The 18,259-nt window shown below is 43.1% G+C and overlaps 4 protein-coding genes across 4 annotated transcripts in view; 1 reads left to right on the forward strand and 3 right to left on the reverse strand.

Annotated features, from left to right (window-relative positions):
- Window positions 1–1,451: 1,451 nt before the first annotated feature.
- Window positions 1,452–6,881, reverse strand: atg14 (autophagy related 14). Its single transcript, XM_030778569.1, has 11 exons — window positions 6,446–6,881; window positions 5,675–5,737; window positions 5,486–5,528; window positions 5,286–5,367; window positions 4,740–4,977; window positions 4,157–4,383; window positions 3,801–3,918; window positions 3,318–3,408; window positions 3,102–3,187; window positions 2,648–2,961; window positions 1,452–2,220 (listed from the first exon to the last, which is right to left on the reverse strand). The coding sequence occupies exons 1-10, from the start codon at window positions 6,724–6,726 to the stop codon at window positions 2,661–2,663; spliced, it is 1,530 nt and encodes a 509-aa protein (XP_030634429.1). The 5' UTR covers window positions 6,727–6,881; the 3' UTR covers window positions 1,452–2,220; window positions 2,648–2,660.
- A 515-nt stretch (window positions 6,882–7,396) lies between these two features.
- tbpl2 (TATA box binding protein like 2) lies at window positions 7,397–9,689 on the reverse strand. Its single transcript, XM_030781941.1, has 7 exons — window positions 9,642–9,689; window positions 8,919–9,280; window positions 8,565–8,652; window positions 8,142–8,233; window positions 7,880–8,047; window positions 7,665–7,759; window positions 7,397–7,473 (listed from the first exon to the last, which is right to left on the reverse strand). The coding sequence occupies exons 1-7, from the start codon at window positions 9,687–9,689 to the stop codon at window positions 7,397–7,399; spliced, it is 930 nt and encodes a 309-aa protein (XP_030637801.1).
- Window positions 9,690–10,161: 472 nt separating this feature from the next.
- Window positions 10,162–12,819, forward strand: jmjd7 (jumonji domain containing 7). Its single transcript, XM_030777882.1, has 8 exons — window positions 10,162–10,382; window positions 10,700–10,853; window positions 10,979–11,232; window positions 11,444–11,500; window positions 11,681–11,776; window positions 11,901–11,977; window positions 12,263–12,422; window positions 12,678–12,819. Exons 1-8 carry the CDS (start codon window positions 10,322–10,324, stop codon window positions 12,764–12,766), a joined length of 948 nt encoding a protein of 315 aa, XP_030633742.1. The 5' UTR covers window positions 10,162–10,321; the 3' UTR covers window positions 12,767–12,819.
- Window positions 12,820–15,584: 2,765 nt separating this feature from the next.
- Window positions 15,585–18,259, reverse strand: part of mapkbp1 (mitogen-activated protein kinase binding protein 1) — a 34,878-nt gene continuing 32,203 nt past the window's right edge. The window contains exons 27-30 of the mRNA XM_030787865.1: window positions 17,853–18,145; window positions 16,574–17,560; window positions 16,006–16,091; window positions 15,585–15,836 (exon numbers count right to left, since the gene is read on the reverse strand). Of these exons, the coding sequence (XP_030643725.1) occupies window positions 15,585–15,836; window positions 16,006–16,091; window positions 16,574–17,560; window positions 17,853–18,145 (1,618 nt within the window). The remainder of the gene's footprint in view (window positions 15,837–16,005; window positions 16,092–16,573; window positions 17,561–17,852; window positions 18,146–18,259) is intronic.

An 18,259-nucleotide genomic window follows, 5' to 3' on the forward strand; every position in this document is an offset into this window, starting at 1 on the left:
TGGTTTTTATTTGCATAGCCTCTGACGTCAGCGGTTCCAACTTTTGGGACCAGCATTTCTGTGGTGCCGTGCCGGTGCCAGTTTTCGGCTCCGGCACCAGTATTTTGTCAGTGGAAAAGCGCGGGTGCCGGTGCTCGATCGGGCACCGGCACCGGCACCGCGGCAGTGGAAAAGGGGTAGAAGAGAGGGACTCGTGGGTCTATGGGAAGAGCCCCCTAAACTGACACTTGAATTCTGAGTACGTCTACAAATATAGGCTGTTAAGTGTCTATCCTTGTTTATTCATGTTTAAAATAAGTATGAGAGAGCTATGGCAGGCGACTTGCTACTCGTTCTACTCTTTCGGTTGCCAAGCCAAGGCCTGTAAGCGATTCGTGAAACATTACGGATGGGCTGTTCTCTTTCCTCTCGCTTGAGAAATTCAGTCTTTCTGTTGGTGATATGGGCCATCCCCTTTCGCGACGACCACTCGGTAACCCACTATAGCACCTGCAGGACGGTGCTACAGTGACATTCACGGTCTGAGATAAAGAGCGCCTTTGGCACATGATAACTGCAGGTGACCACTTATTGACGTAGGAGAGGGCTGCTATACAAGCCCGAGGAAGTCTGCAAACGTATTCTTATTTGTAGCGTAATCAAAAACATTGCTTTAAAACATTGCTTTAAAGCAGGATATCCCTACGAAAAGAGTAGGAGAGTGCAACATAGTTAAGGTGTAACACAGTGTAAACTGGAGAACTGAAACGAATAATTTTAAATGAGGAAAGAAGCGATTCGCCGGTTGTGTTATGTTCACTCGACCATTAAGACGAGCAGGTAATAGGCCTATATTTACATAAGAAAGTTAGTGCATCGTTCCTAACTCTAAGAGATAGAAATATTTAAGCTAATCGCTCTAAAATGGCCGACATATTTACCACCACATTCATTCATTACTTTAAAGCTTTGGTGCTGTAGTATACTGCCTACGAAGAACTGCTAGTGTTGAGTAAGGTCGTGTTCGTGCTCTTCGGCGATCTTCGGAGAGCGTCGGTCAGCACGTTAGGTCATTTCGGCTGCTCAGCCCTCCCCTGCGTTAGCTCCTCCATAATCGGGCCCAAAACCTTTGCTGCATCACCCACCTCTCTTTTCGCTACAGCCGAGACACAGTCAGAACGCTGTAGATCTCAGGACAAATTTTTGCTGTATATTGCATCAGATGTCCCTTTGAAAAAGGACAAGTGGTACAAAAAAAAAGTTCGTATACCGATATGAGAAAACATATTCAAGTTAACACCTCTCATTTCTTCACACGTAATGTGTGCTGCAGGACACCAAAAACACAGATGAATAAACATTCAAAGTCAAATTTAAATCAAACTTTTATGGCAACAAATATGTCATTTTAACAAGACATTTTGCACTTCTGTTTTTTTTTTTTTTGTTTGTTTTTTGTTTGTTTTTTTTGTTTTTTTACTTTTTCAATTTTCTTAATGATTTCCAAGAAATTCCCAAATCCTGTAACCCTTTGAATACTAAATACTGGGATTTTTGTCACCCTTAATGACTACTAGGCATTTTACAGTGGTGTTCAGCGCAGTAACATCACACTCATTCACACACACACACAAAAAAAAAACCTATTGCTTGATGTGACATTTATAGATCAATATGCATAATTTTAAATTGATCATACTTCTCAGTCTGTAAACTCACAATTCATACATGATGTCCTTACCACTGATACTGGTAAAACAAAACATAAACATAACATGCACTTGTTTCTCCGCTTTCTTGAAAAACCCTCATATAAGAACTGGTGAAGCTGATTCTTCCTGTTTTAGACATTAATCCACCGCTTTAATCAGTAGTGGTTGCTGGTCGAAAGAGCTTATAAAGGTTTAAAATGAGTGCCAAAAATTATACCGGTGAAGCATTTCCCCCTCAACTCCATGACTTCCTCTGTAACGTAAAAACACTTTTAATTCAATAAAAATATGAATTACGCATTTACATGCGCATACTCACACGGATAATCTGCTCCACCCTCTCAGACCATAGTGGGAACAGTACTACGAACGGTAAGATATATTGAAAAGCTGGTGAACAAAAGGTGCATTTCCATCCCTTAGCAGGACTCTGGCAAGAGAAATCCTGCTTTGACAATCACTCCCCCCCTCAGTCACCCTCAGGGAGTTGGGTTTGACAATTCTCTACGTTAACCATTTTCACACCATTCTACAGAAAGGGACAGAGAGAAAGAGAGAGAGAGAGAGAAAGAGAGAGAGAAAGAGAGAGAGAGAGAGACAAATTAACAGTGCTCGCCGACTGGACGATGCAGTGGGTTTTCTACAGTGTTGTGCGAGCTACAGCGGTCTCAGACTGCGAGCAGTTCACCAAGGTCAGAAGTCCGCTTCCGCAGAGCTCAGCACAGAAAGTTTCTCGGGAGCATGTTCAGAAATCAGTCATTCCGTAAATAACATGCTCCCGCCCCTCAAACCACCCAACCAACCCCAAGAGCGGTCTCTTCCTCCCACGTATGTTAACACAATACAGTACATGCAGTCAGGCAAAATAAACGCGTCCCTTTTCCACGAGCCATCCGACCAGGGTCAGAATGCGGGAGAGAAATCGTCTCATTTGCATAGTTACGGCCGGCCCCTACCTGAGCAGGCTGCTCAGCGCTGACCGGTGTAGGCACGGAACCAGGAGGTGACGGAGGCCGCGGCTGAGGAGATCATCCCCCCGGCGTTGGCCGAGGGCTGGGAGGCCTGCATCGCTGTGCTCTGGGACAGATCCATCGGCTGAGACGGGATGTCGCAGAAACGCGGGCTGGGCACCGTCTCCCAGTCCGTTCCCAGGTCCGTCTCTTCGTCAGTCACGGCCTCGTCTCCGCTCTCCTCCGCCGGGCCCGCCGCCTCCGGCTCCACAAACTCCATGGAGTCCTCCAGGTCTGCGCTGACCTCGAAAGGCCCGGTTCTGAACACGGGGGAGAACGTCAGAGAGCAAGTGAGAGTCAGACAGTAACAGAACTGTAAAAATTGTTTTTTTTTTTGTTGTTTTGTTAGAAACATTCAGGGGAAGAGCTGTAAAAAGAACGTGTTTTTTTTTTTTCTAACCTGCCAATGTTCTTGTTGTCTGGGGAGACCAGAAACATGATGTTCCTCAGGGTATGATGAGGATGTAATAACTCACTGTCCACATGCTGGAGAAGAAACACAAGACAAACATGGTTAAATCCAATTTTATAAAGAAAGAAAAAAAATAAATAATAATAAAAATTAACGTATTTGAAGGGAGTGTGAAAGTGATGTGTCAGTGAAATTGTGCAATACCTGGGAGAAACAGAGATGGAGGATGTTTGTGTTGAGTTTGTTGACAGCGCGGGTGAACCTGTACCGACTGAGGTTATCGCCACAGAACTCGCTGTGCAGGAAAGACACAAACAGAGGACAACGCTATACATTTCACATGTCATCAACAAAAATAATAGTTTCAAAAAGCATATTCAAATCACTGCAAAATGGTTTGAGGGGTTTTTCGTTGGAACAGGTAGGGGGGGGGGGGGGGGGGAATACACTGCTACTGGCATATTCTGTTTTCTTTTCAATACGTTCATCCTGAAAACTTATCACGCTATAAAACCAAAAATATGCCATTAGAATATGAGCGCCGCACTACTATGACAATTCTTGAAGATAAATTAGTCAATCTGAATCAAAGCCAACATTTTGTGGTTACAAAAAAAAAAAAAGGGAGCAATTATTGCTGAACATTGCTCTATTACCTCAGGGAGAGTTTTCCTGAAAATGACTTACCTGTTGCATAACTTTTTGGGCAGGTTGACATCCAAAATATGAGAAAGGATATTGACTAGTTGAGTGGCATAGCAGAGGGCAGCACTGATGGTGTGAGCAGGGTTTATGTGATCCAGCTCTGTTAAGACAGATATGTTACATTTCAGGACAAAGTCAAAACAAAGTTTTTTCTTTTCACAAGTGGAAACTTTACATAGTCCTTGATATATACATACATACACATACAGTTCTAATCTAAGTAGACAAAACATGAAAAATGACATAAATTGCAACCTAAAACTCAAAAGTTCAAGCAACATACATAAGGAGACTATTTCTGAAGGGCCTTCTCTGTAGTGAATAACATGACACTGCACCTGGCTCCTGATTGGTGCTCTTCTCTTCTACCCAGCTGTAATAGGCTGAGCAGTCTCCATTGCTGGGTAGTGTAACATGAGGGCCAGTGATGCTAATGCTGGTCTCTCCGTTCTGGTCGTCCCAGATCCAGCGGCCAGACAGGTAGGTGGTCCGTCGGGCTTCGGCTAACTCGTTGACCGTACTGGAAGTCAGAGCCAGTTCACATTCTACTGAGTCCACTGGATCCCTGGGGGGGAAAAAACAGGCCATGGCATTTAAACTATGAACTTCAGCCAGAAGGCACACATACCAAACACACCTGAACACTGGAGACTTCAACATAATGCTGCTTTTCCCTGACAGGCCTTTCAGGCCTTACAGTACATCCATTTATGCTCAATCTTTATCCCAAAAAAACTTTAAGTCATCTACTTAGTCTCGCTGGTGGGGAAAAATCTACCAGTAAGTATTGCCTTGTATTATATTTATATCCCTCTCACTTATGAGCACTTCCCTAAAACACGTTTCTTAACCAACGGCACTTAAACACAGAACAGAAAACACGTGCTGTATGTTAGAAACAAAACAAAAACATATTTTCACCTGCTGCCCTGTTTCTCCTCCTGCATGGGGAAGATGTGGGTGGTGAGCTCCAGTATATGACCTCGTCGCACCTCTGCCAGGGCCTCCAGACGCCCCTGGAGCTCCTTCCCCCTCTTCTCTAGAAGTTCGCCGAGGCGACGGTTGTGGCGTTCTATCTTGTCCCTTTTGTCCTGGTGACGGATGGCGCGTCGCTGCAGACGCTGGCTCTCCTCTTGAGTACGTAACAGAAGGTCCTGGCCTGTGGACAGAAGAACAGACAGAGACACATAAGAGACACAAGAGGCAAAAAGACAGACTGATGTAACCTGATATTCTCTATTGATGCAATGATACAGGGCCTCATTATAAGAGAAGTGCCGTGAACTGGCTAGCTACACATACTGACTACTTTAACTTCTATACCTTAGGATCTGCTACAGTCTCCTGCCTATGCGATAAGGAGAATATGTAATGTTTTGATCAGCAATCTAATATCACAGTTACTGACAAAGATAAAGCCAGATCTGTTTTCCTGGCTGTGTGCCTCTCATCAGCTACATCTCTCACCAGACTTCACTTCTTCATTTCCGCTGCAAATGGCTTCTTTCAACTGCTCAATCTTCATCTTGCAAGACATGATCTTCCACTTCTAGAATGAGTAAAATGCCCAGAGCAAACAGAAAAGTTGACGGAAGTAAACTGTACATGTTTGGAAAAGGTGAGTATGCTCTTACATAATTCATATATATACTGTTGAACAGACTTACAAGTTGATCTGCCTTGACTTTCTTATCCATAGCTTTGATGACTCTAGATAAGGAGAGAAAGAGGTGTCTACGATCAATGCATTACCAATACTTAACAATAAACAATAAATGAATAAATTCACAAACAAACACCTCTGCCAAAACATAACATTGTGCTCATTTGCGTCTAATCTATTCATGCAAAAGTACCTTTGCTGAAGACTCTCCTTTTCATTTTTCAGCTTTTGAAGTCTTTCCAATTTTTCTGTGTATCTGTTGAGAGAGGAGGCACTTTTGTGACTTAAATGTTCGTGTGCTGAGCAGGAGAAGAGCGTCTTAACAACAATCTGAGTCAAAAACCATAGCAAAATAAAGAAAGAAGGGCGTCAGATATGATTTCACGCGCTCACAAGGTGTAGCAAAGGTATTTCGGGCTATACCGGCCCTGTTCTAAGGACCAAAGTCGCAGGTTGTAAACACACTCAAAAATGTGGTTTCTAAAGTGTTTGTGGATGTTCTTTAGCCTTAACTTAGAGTGATTCAACGTGAAATTCTTCCTTAAAATGGTATCCTGAGGCCAGGTTAGTGCTACTCGTATAATAAAATCTTGTCTTCGACATGACTCAGCTAGTTAGCCAACTGGGGTATCGCTAGCTAAGTAAATGACTACTAATGACAACTTTTTTCCATGGTCAAAATGAACTCAGTAGTACACCCACATACACGTGGTTGCCCAAACATTTACTTTTGAAGTGTGTACGACGTATAAAAAGGGTTGGGACAGCTAGATGGGGTTCCTTTGTTGTTTTCGTTGGGGCCAAGAAGCTAGATCGTTAGCAGGTAGCTAATGACAATTTACACCTTGCCAACTAATTTACCGTGCCTAGGTTCATTCTGATGGAACATTAGTCTCATCGCACAGCCGCTGTGCCACTGTTCCCACATCGGTACTGGCAAAATTAACGCACTAACATAACTTACCGTTCGGGGTTCCGTCCATCGAAATATACGAAATCGCCAGTCTGAATACATCGGGCACAAGTTAGTCTGCGTCGTGCAGTGTTACAAAGGGGGCACCTTTCAACTGCGACGTAAAGCCCCTCCGCATCGTCCACAGACTCCACCATTAGAGATCCCGGGGAAGCTACAGTTGGTACTGGACAATGTGATCGACTAGGTGGTCGGGGCCCTGGATATTCCCCCGATGTCCCAGGCTCACCAGGGCTAACGACACGGACTTCATTTGTAGGTGGGGATGCCATAATGCAGCCGTCTATCCGCGATTTATCGCACTGCTAAACTTACGATACTAAACGTTACATGTCTGTGGTCAAAATCAGAGACGGAAGCGTTACAGTACTGTGATTAGGACTCCTAAATTCAAGGACCAAAGAGATAGCTCTCTGGTCACTGTTGCCGTTCCTCTATGTACCACGTGATATGTTTTGTTTGTGTCTGTGTTGTCACGTGGGACAAGCAGTGCGTCTACCGTGGATGAGTGCGAAAAATTTCTTGATGCATACATACAGTATTTCCGCCACATGCTAGGTTTTGATTTCGACTAAAGGAAAATTGCGAAATGTCACAAGATATGAAACATTATTGCACAAAACAGCATTTCTTACCTTAAATATCCAAGAGCGAGAAGAAGAAGAGAGATTAAAGTCAACACTTAGTTAGATTATATTTACTTCTTGACTGTTAACAATTCGAATATATATTTTGTATTTATATGTATGTAGCTGTACATTCATATGCAGACAGCAGTGAGACTACAGCAAATAAATGCATCATTAACAAAAACCCCAATCACAAATAGTTTCATTCAGCACTCAAAATGAAATAATTTTAGAACATTGAATTCTCCTTTTAATAGGACATTAAGTGCATGACATCACCATGTATTTTTGTCCCTGACTGAAACTGTCCCGCCTACTGTTTTCTAAATCCTTTCAGAATGGGGTAGATATTCTCAAAAGCTTCATAGATCTCAGATCGTTCTTTAGCTCCTGAAATACATATTACATATTACAAATTGAAAATGAATAAATTGAATAGTGTAAAGTGCATCACTGCATTTCTTTAAACGCATTGCAACACATTAAAAAAAAAAAAGAAGCCGCTGAACACATAAAGATACAGTCTACAGTGCTGTCTAAAATACGCAGCCTGCCTTTGTGTTTAGATATAACGCTCTTACCCGTTAACACAACTTTTCCAGACACAAAAATCAGCAGAACAATGCGTGGCTTCACCATGCGGTAGATCAAGCCAGGAAACAACTCCGGCTCATAGCTTGAGGGTGGAAAGCAGCAGGATGGTCAGATGCACGATGGGTGACGTGAAGTATCCGCTAAGCATAAGGCCTGAGAGCGTGAGGTCATATGTCGTAGGCATACAGCTGTTTGTACAAACCTGCTGAACTGTTGATGAGTGAGAACCAGCCCCTCGAGACGAATTGGAAAACACACATCACAGCTGCCAACCATGTTCTGAATCTTAAAGTCGAGGAATTTGGCGGGAAAGCCCAGTTTCTGTACCACTCGAGCGTATTTTCGCGCAGCCAGGCGAGACTGCTCTTCACTGCCCGGAACAAACAGAAAACACACTTATTCTAAAAACAGAAGACACTTCTGTCTAGAATACATATGATTTTGTATCAAAAGGCCTCTTTCACCTCTTGGCTCCAGTGCAGACCATCTTGCCAGAGCTGAAGATGAGGGCAGTGGTCCTGGGTTCACGGATTCGCATGATGACAGCAGCAAACCGCTACACGGTTTGAATTAAACGAAGATATGACTTTGATTATAATCATGATGTTGCATTGGCTCATGCTAAACTCAAAGGATGATATTAAATACTGTTGTTCTTGCCCTCCACAAAATGCATCTCCTTGGTTAACACTCTTTTAATATAACATAAATGTTAAGAGACTGTAGTTTGGACACTGTAATATTGTTTGTGAAGAAGTATTAAACATCACGAAAACAAGGACCATGTAATCTGGAATATATGCATGGTCAAGGCAGGTTGACAACACACATAGTCCTTTCTATGTGCGCTGTGCTTACCTAGAACAACTTAAATAGGGCATGTTTACCTTTGGGTTGTACTCAGCATTACGAGCCTGAAGAGCAATGGATTTTAGGTCCAAAGGACAAGCCAGATTCACAGTGGACACAATGTTCCTGCACACGAAACAAGCACAAGGAACAAGACAGTCAACACACGTACCTGTCAGTAATATCCAATAGCTCTTCAGAAACCTGTGATTGTGCGTCAGAAGTTTATCGTTACATCAAACTGATTATTTCATTTTAAAAAAACAAAAAAACACTTTACGTTTCGGTCAAATGCCATTATAGAGATAAATAAACAAACAACAGCCCTTGCATGTGACACATCTCTGCAATTGGACATGACCATCTGTGACTGCTCATGTAAAATGACATACTGTAATTGAGGGATAATTCCAGAGCTCTCAGACACCGGGGTCATGGGAGTCATGGGGGTCATTGGGGTCATCGGGAGGGAGCAGAAGCCAGACGATACTGGCATGGTCTTGGGGTCAGTCGTGGCTGATTCCCGTGGAGTGCAGTCTGGGTAAACGCCGCTGTCCTCGTTCTCATTGACCTCCTCCACGTTTTTGGCAGGATCGTCCTGAGTGCTCAAGTCATCAGGCAAGAAGCTGAGGTCCAGATCTTCTGCCAGGTCCTTTTCTTCATGCTCACTCATCGATGATAGAAAAGATGCATCTTGAGGTTGTGAGGGGCCTTGTAAGCCTAAGTCCCCCTCAAATATGTAGTCACTTGGAACCTAGATGACAATGCAGAATGGCAGTGACATACAGTACATCAACAATTTTGCTCAGTAATTAAGATCTGGGAACGAGTCTTATGGGACAGAGGAAAGGTATCAAAAACATTTATTCTCATGATAGATTCAAATTGAATAAGTCCGTTTTGTGTTTATGACACCCATTTCACTGTATTAAAATCAAAAACCTCACTGGTATAATCTAATTAACGTTTTCAGAAGAGCTCTGTTAACATCAAATCAGAGTATGAAAACTAGAATATGACATTACGGAACACTGCAGAGTTGAATTCACCCCAAACGTATGCATTAGTCATGGTACTTAAAGCAGATCATTGTGGTTTGTGATTTTACTACTTACAGCAATTGACTGGTCAAAATAGTTTTCAAGTGCTGCCTCTTCATCCATGATAGATGAAATTTATTAAAGGGGCCATAGAAAGAAAAACGTTAAAATGTGTGTCTCATGTCTGTCGTCTTCGCGACTCCTAATTGCGTACACTCAGCTAATTGGCTGCATGTGTGAAACTCTTTTTAAAAGCTGATCATATAATTTGGTAATTCATCGGTAAAGAAACGTAGTGACTTTTGAGAACATATAGGAGTAAATATTCTACACGTAGCAAATAATTGTTTACAGCAGTAATCAAGAGAAATAATTATATATTTTTTAAATCCTGTCAAAGTTATAGCTCCCAGCGTAGTACCTTCGCCAAACAGGAGAGGGCGGTATGTTGCGCATGTTGATAGAGGTCAAATAATAGTCCGCCTTCTGCGCAAAAGCGGAAGAAACTCTGTCACTAGCGAGCACATTTAAATGTAGTATGATGAAATGTGCTGTCACACAATAAATGTACACATGTGTAAACGTTACACTAGCTTAGCACTTGACTGCGCTTAACCTCGCATATAACTATTTTAGAATTGCATTTTATGTAGATGTAAGTTGCCTCATGGCTTAAAAATGTGTAAGTTGTTCAAAACAGTTACTTAGCTAGCTATCCTCTGCTTGTCTTCATACATAGTTTTTATTAACATGTCATGGCGGGTAATATGGATAAAGTGAAGAAATGCTTGAAAGATTTCCCTAAAGAAGCGCGTGGTGAGTCTGGACATATACATGCTGTCATAAACATGGAATTCAGATATGTGGACAATTTAGGAAGTTGACAGTTCAGCTAAAAGCTGTTGTTTTTACAAAAACCGTTTTAGGTCCTTTATATGACATGACAAGCCAGAAGTTTACACGCAGTATGTGTATGGAACACACATACTGCGTACACATCTTCGCAACTGTTGCCCCTGCATATCGTGGGACAGATCCATAGTGTTTACAGCCATTTATTTACTTCAGGTCTGGGAAAATAAGTGGTGACGCTTGCAGATACAGCGAATAAACGTGTCTGTCGCTCCCCCTAGAGCTCTATTTAAACGACGCGGTGCCGTATTTAGATGGACCCCCGTCTCCGCTGGAATTCTTGCGAGAATGGATCTCTCCTAATAAGCCCTGTATTATACGCAACGCCTTTAATGACTGGCCTGCTTTGTCTAAATGGAACTCCTCATACCTCAGGTAAATGTTAAAGAAGATTTTTTTTAACATCATAGACGTAAAACTGTTGAAATGATCTTAAGTAGTCACTTGTTGTGCTGTTTTTTCTTACCAATCATATACCTCTACAATGACACTCTTAACAGGGACGCGGTTGGCTCGAAGGTTATCAGTGTGGCCGTCACTCCCAACGGCTATGCAGACGCAGTGAATGGTGATCGTTTTGTGATGCCAGAGGAGCGACAGATGACGTTCTCTTCGTTGTTGGACATTGTGGAGGGAAAGACGAAGAGCGCGGCAGTGTTCTACGTGCAAAAGCAGTGCTCCAATCTCACTGAGGAGCTGCCTGAGCTGATTGGAGATGTGCAACCCAACATCCCCTGGATGAGTGAAGCCATTGGTGGGTTTAGTAGATAGTAACCATAGGGATATGAGAGAGGAATTGAGTGAGCTATTCCATTTATTTTATTTTTTTTGAGACTGGGATAGGATCGCTGATTCTGTCAAATCAGGAATACAGTATTTTTCAAAATATTGCCATGTATAATTTAGAGAATTTAAGATTGGAGGTTGATACAGAAACTTTGTGTTTGTTGTTTGTTTGTCTTCAGGTAAATTACCTGATGCTGTCAATTTCTGGCTGGGAGAAGAAAATGCTGTCACGTCCAGTAAGTAAAACGGGTCACATTTTTATGCTGGGAGGCTCACAGCTCTTAATGTTGTAATCTTAACCCAGTACATTTTCCAGTACAAGTCAGATACCACTAATTGCACTACATTGTCGTTTGCTTTAATTCGGCTTGGGTTGAGCTCTGACTTTTTGGGTTTGGGTTTGGTTTTGGTTGCAGTGCATAAAGACCACTATGAGAACTTATACTGTGTAATCTCGGGGGAGAAGAAGTTCATCCTCCTTCCTCCATCTGACAGGCCATTCATACCGTACGGTAAGCAATCATCTTTTCCTATTTTCTCTCAAAAGTCTCATCCCAGAACATCTCAGAATGAAGCTCTGAAGATCGTGTCAGAGATCGTGTTTGCTCACGTGGTTCTTTGTGTGGCTTTTCTCAGAGCATTATCAGCCAGCCACATACAGAGAGAGGCCGGACGGCATCTTTGAGATAGTGGACGAAGAGGATGCCGACAAGGTGAGGGAATATTGATGAAAAATTTATTTGGGTGGTATGTTTCACAAACAGTTTTCACGCCAATTCAAGTGAAAAATATATGTGTGCTCCTAACTAGAGATAACAAAGTGTCCTCTCAGAATGGTGAGGGAATTCAGAGGATTTTAGGATTTTGTATTGGAAGCGACTGCTGTTCATTTCAGACTTTTGATATCATAGGTGTTTTCTGTCACAAACCAATCACAGCATGGATTCAGAGCCCCTTTCATTTCTACTGATTCTCAAAAAACGAAACGACTTTGCCAGGTGCCCTGGATCCCACTGGATCCATTATACCCAGACCTGGAGCGTTACCCTTCGTACAGATTAGCACGGCCGCTCCACTGCACTGTGAAAGCGGGGGAGATGCTGTACCTCCCCTCGCTCTGGTTCCACCACGTCCGGCAGTCTCACGGATGCATAGCAGGTGCTGTGTCAGAGATTGTCCTCATCTCCTGTATATCCATCAGATTGCATTATATTGCATTCTGTATTCTTTGAATAGCTTATATAGCTGAGAGTATATAGCAGACTTAGAGGGAAGTTGCACTTCAGTGTTTAGAGTACAAGTTGTATTTTAACGGTTAATGATATCCTTTAACACAAAATTATGTGTGTGCTTTTAGAAAGCGAATTCAAAATCTGGAATATTTTTTTCTTTTTTTTTTTTCCGTCCATGCAGTGAATTTCTGGTATGACATGGAGTATGACATCAAGTACAACTATTTCCAGCTGCTGGAGTCTCTGAGTGGAGCAGTGGGCACGCTGTGATGCGGTGACTGTATAGACACTTTCAGGTCACGTCTCAGATTTCCCCCAGTGGGCCCTTGAGCTGTTCAACCACAATGAAGTACAGCAACATATTAAATTTCATCACAACGCTGGGGTTTTATATGAAACAGGAACTCAAACACATCTTCCCAAAAGAATCCAGTGTGAGTCAGGAGAGAAACAAATGTTATGCTGAAGCAAACGTTTGCGCATTGCACGCGTTTTGATGATTTTGTGATTTTAGCTGTCGCATTGAGAACGTCTGGGTGGCGTGTTGCAAAGTGGCTTTACTGAAAAAAAAAAAAAAAGACAAAATTCTTTGATGTAAGGAATGACTGCAGAGCAGCCTCTGCAATAATAAGTGTAAATCAAATGAATATGAAGTGTAACACAGCCTGCAAACTCTCCACAAACCTTTAACAATCAAATGGGGGGAAAAAATAGTCAAACACATAATGTAATAAATACATTTTATTCATTTTTTTTTCCTTCTGATTGTATGTAAACACTGAAGGTAGAAACACTTAACTTAAGGTTGGTGCAAAACATAAAACAAGTCACAAGTTTCGAGAAAAGAAACAGTCTTAAAAAACATCAAATGGTCCACCTATAACTTTAGACTAAGACTCCATTAACTGCCATACAAAAGCCAGGATCAGCGCCAGTTGCCTACAGACATAGCATTGAATGAAAGAAGTCTTAATGTTTGTTCAAGAATGAATGAATGAAGAGCAAGTCTAATGTTTACATCATCAACATCGTGGAAGAGAGGAATTTTCAGTTAAAAGCCTAAATTACGGGGGCACCACATCCCAGAGACGGTTTACAGTGACAACACATTTATGCCACGATTACTCCGGGAAATCTGATTGTAAGACACAAATTCCTAATCCTTTTTTTTCCAAATCCTTTTTTTTTTTTGTCTTTGCCCATAATTTGGGAAGGAGCCACATAACAACTTTAAACCTTGTTCATTTCACATTTGTCGTATTCGATTTTTTGCACTCTGATGTGGTGTCCCTGTCAGTGCCACCAGAAGAACTGTCTTTCAGTTTTAGTCTTTTTCTTTTCTTTTTTTTTTTATGGCAGTTGTATTAAAAGGTTGCAGACTATTGGCTGGAATGTGTGGTGTTCTGGGAGACAGCCTCCAAACATTGTCGTTAACTTAAAAATAAAACATCTGCGTCCCCGTCTTTCGAACGAAATTGTTTACAACAAATTGCTGGTTATAAATTTAAGGCACCTATTTCCTTGAGTCATTTTACGGCATCAGTTTGGAATACAAAAAGGCTCTGTAAATAAAATTGCTATAAAAATCATTCTGCAAAATGAACGAGTGGGTCAGAGGTTAGAGGCTGTCATTTTGGATAATCCCCAGTTTATTGTTCTCTCCAACACTTATCTATCTCTGGTGACACTGAGTTTTTTTCTGCCTGGAACACTAATATCTGACACTGTCAGCATCCAATATCAAAGCAAACACACTGTACAACATAAAAAAGGGGCAACTCTCCACCCCGTTTGACCTATTGTGTCTGAATAAATATAGTCACACGTCCCAATTCAACTTGAGAATATTTCCAACAAATACAACATAAAAAACACTCCGTAAGATAAAACTGGTTTAATCTGGCTTGTAAGACTTGTGATGGGCACTAGTCTCTCGTTTTTTTTTTTGTTTGTTTTCGATTTGTTTATTGCAGAACATTCTAGAACATGACCCGCAAGCCTAGTCCTTTCTGGCAAAAACTTTCATGGTTCTGGTGCGTGAATTAATTCCTTCATAAGTCAGAAAGAGGACAGTTTCAAAACAGTATTCAAAAGAAAAAAACAAACAAAAAAAAACTAACCAATATTTAAAATTCCAATCTTCTGTTGAGTCCATTTACCCTCTGAAAAGCTTAACAAGCAGGCCAGATGGATATGATGAATGGCCTTCTTGAAAGACATGCATGTCGCTCTATGATTATCACTTTAAATAAGCACCAAAACTCGCGAACAAACATCTCAGCAGTTTTACTACGGGGTTAAATATCCCTCACGCAATGCTTATGAGGACTGTTTCAATACACTACTCTCATATCCTCTTCAAGATAAAACTACCCAATGTTTAAAATGCCCATCTCCTCGATGGCGTTCAAATATTAAGCCTTTTAAGTCCATTTATCTGCTTTAAAGCGTCACGAGCAGGCCAGTTAACATGACCCCTCGAAAACATGCACATCATTCCATAGTTATCATTTAAAGTAGCATCAACACTAGCAAACAAACATCTTACGGTTCACTATGGGGTAGAAGGGTTATAATATTTGGCAATGAGGTGAGAGTAATAGAGAGAGAGAGAGTGCATGTGTGGCTAGGCATCACACTAAACAGGGAGGTAGGGCGGTGAGTATTACTGTCTGTAGTGCAGTCCAGCTGTGCCAAAGTCATTGACGTTTCATCCATAGAGTCCTGTGTCTCTGTGCTGTAGTGTTTTTTTTTTTGTTTGTTTTTTGTTTTTTAAGAAGACTACATTCTCCAGTGCGCACTCTTCACAAACTCCCCCTACACTAAGGAGGGCAGCACACGTTCAAGAGTCTAGCAGGACAGACATGTATTTTATTTCTCTACAACCTGGAAACAAAAGAAACGAGAAAACGCCTCCTTTTGGAAATTTTAATCTGTAAAAACGTGGACTTAAAAACAAACAGGTTTCAGTTTGGGGGGGGGGGGGGGGGGGGGGGGGGGGTGCAGCGCTGCTCCTACTTCAGCAGCATGGCTTGGTGTCCTAACTTGCCCGAGGAAAAAGAAAGGATGTTGGATTTGGAGGAGTGTCTTAGAACTTGTTGTCCATCCTTTTTTCCACGGCCTTCAGTAGGAGCTCTGAGTACTGCTCCAGCAGTGCCAGCGTTCTGTCCTCCCCCGTGCCCGCTGCCCTGCCACCCTGCAGGCACAGCGAGCCCTCCGGACCCGTGCCGGGCGCATTGAAGGACAGGGCGTTCAGCTCGACCCGGACCACCTCGAACGCGTCGGCCAGAACCCTCGTCATTTCCTGCAGTTCTTGACTTGGTTCTGTGGTGCTGTTCAGCTGCAGGAGACAACAGAATAAAATCACACACACACACACACACACGCACACACACACACGCATTTCAGTGAAATGACAATAGAATAGACAAACGGACAGTTCAATTCGTGCTGGTGCAGATGTGGGTGACTAGGTGTAGGATGAGGACAGTTGAGTGCTGCTGACGTACCATTCTGTAGAGCTGTGAGGCCCTTTTAAAAGTGCTCTGAAGTTCACTAGCCACAACTCGGCACGAGTCCACACTGAGAGAGGGATCTGAGGATGAGAGATTAGATCTTATTATTATTTCTGTACTGCGATAACAACTTCTGTTTACTTCTAGCAAAACGACACTATAAAAGAAATTCCATACACCATCAGACCTTTTGTTTTTGCAGTAGGCTCTGTCCCAAAACTCTTACATTACTCTGCGATGTTTTAATAATTTCTAATAAAATCACTAAATTTTTAGGAAGTGTGTGTCTGCCAAAACAGTACAAAACAACACACAAATGGTTTCTGGATTGTTCTTCTAAACTACCGTTAATCCAGTTAATTAGGCAGGTGACAAGGAAAGAGCACCGAAGAGAAATGGGACAATGCCCAATCATCCCAATGCTGACCCACCCCAGGTCTGTACATCAAAATGGAGAGTGAAAGGTGAAAGACAAGGCAGGACAGGAAGAGGAAAATGGAGAGTTACACATGCACGCACACACAAACAATGAATGTGATTAATGAGAGGACACCGGCCTCACCCTTAAGGTAGTAATGGTTAATGGACGGACAAGGTGGAGAGAACATGGAGGAAGAGGAGGAGGTGGAGAGAGGCCACAGCCCAGAGGAAAAGAAGTGTTTGGGCAGACCCAAGCCCAGACGCAGTGGCAGAGATGAAAGAATGAGGGAGGACTGGCGGCCCAGCAAACCTGTATCCAGCGTTCCTTGAGCTTGCAGGAGGATGGGTCTGACCTGGGAGGAGTGCTCTGTTGAGGAGGAGTCCTCTTTTACCAGCTGTGCAGTCGAGTGCGTCTCTGATGAGTCCGCAGGTTCCTCTGAACAGAACTGTATACTGAGAACACACTGTTCTGGCTCTTGGCTCTCAGGAGGCGCTGAGACAGCACACTGAGCAGTGACTGGCTGGATGTTGCTGAAGGGGGCCTGAGCTGGACCCTGCAGAGGCGACACACTCGCTGGAGATTTTGCGGAAGTCTCGTCTTGCTGAGGTTTGGTGGCCTTGCTGCTGAGGGGGAAAGAGGCTACAGAGGGCTTATCTGGAAGAGATTTGGAGATGTCCAAGCTCAACTGGGGACGGGCGCTGCCCGGCACCTTGACGTGGGGTCCTTTGGAGGAAGCACCACTAAGGGTAGGGATGACAGCAGCTTGGGGGGTGGACATTAATGGAGAGGGGATCAGGACCACTGGGGTGGTGGGTTTGCTGGAAGAGCTGCTCCTGGAATTGGAGGTGTCTGAACCGGATCCTCTACGTGACTCGGACGACCCGGACTCCTCGCTCCCTGTCTCGGCTACGTTCAGGCTGTCGCCCATGGACACGGAACGGGACATCTTGGCCATGGAGCTGGTGGTGGGACTCATGTAGGAGCGAACCTTGGCCTTAGAAGCAGTGGGGCTGACCACAGGGACGCTGGGAAGAGTACGCCGGGGTGTGGACAGAAGGCTTCGCTCAGTTTGCTGGGGTTGAGGGCGTACTTCTTTGGAAGGGCGACTGGGTGCGTGAGACGTGTCGGCTAAAAAAAAAAAAAAAAGAAAGAAAAAAGAGGGAGAGAGAGTAAATTTAGCAGGAAGAGATAATTCACAGATTTTAGTGATTGACGAAATTTAACCGATCCGTCTAAAGATAATGCAAGAGAAGACGATTCTTTTAGGAGGTCTTCCAATGGATGTCTGACTTTGCTTCTTACTGAAAGCCAAAACTGCACGCCTCAAAATTAAAATGTAATTTTGCCACTCAGTGCATTTAACGCATCCTCAGACATTACAGAACATGAACTGAACTAAAAGTCACGGATCATATTTGACCTTCTGTTGAGATGTTCTGCACTGACTGGGACTTCCTCAGTCCAGTAGAGGCTCCTTGTGCAGCTATTGCTTTAGCGACTGGGCTGGTGACCCTGCGAGAGTCAGTGGCTGGGGTCTTCTTTTTCTGAGTGGTCAAACGCAGCGCTGGCCCTTTCTCTGAAGGGCTTTCATCCTCCTGCCCAACAGTTCCTCGGTCCTCCATAAGCGGGCGCACCTCTGAGACAAGGGGTCGCACTACTCCACTAGCAGCCTTTACTTCCCCAGTTTTGTTCGGAGGGAACGGAAATATGTTCCTGAGAGAGAGAGAGGGAGAGAGAGAGGGAGAGAGAGAGAGAGAGAGAGAAGGAAAAAAAATGAACCTTTCTAGATTCCAGTTATTAAAGTATGAGGACTGATGTTTTTTTTTT

Source organism: Chanos chanos, chromosome 1 (assembly GCF_902362185.1).
Source record: "Chanos chanos chromosome 1, fChaCha1.1, whole genome shotgun sequence".
Taxonomy (NCBI): domain Eukaryota; kingdom Metazoa; phylum Chordata; class Actinopteri; order Gonorynchiformes; family Chanidae; genus Chanos; species Chanos chanos.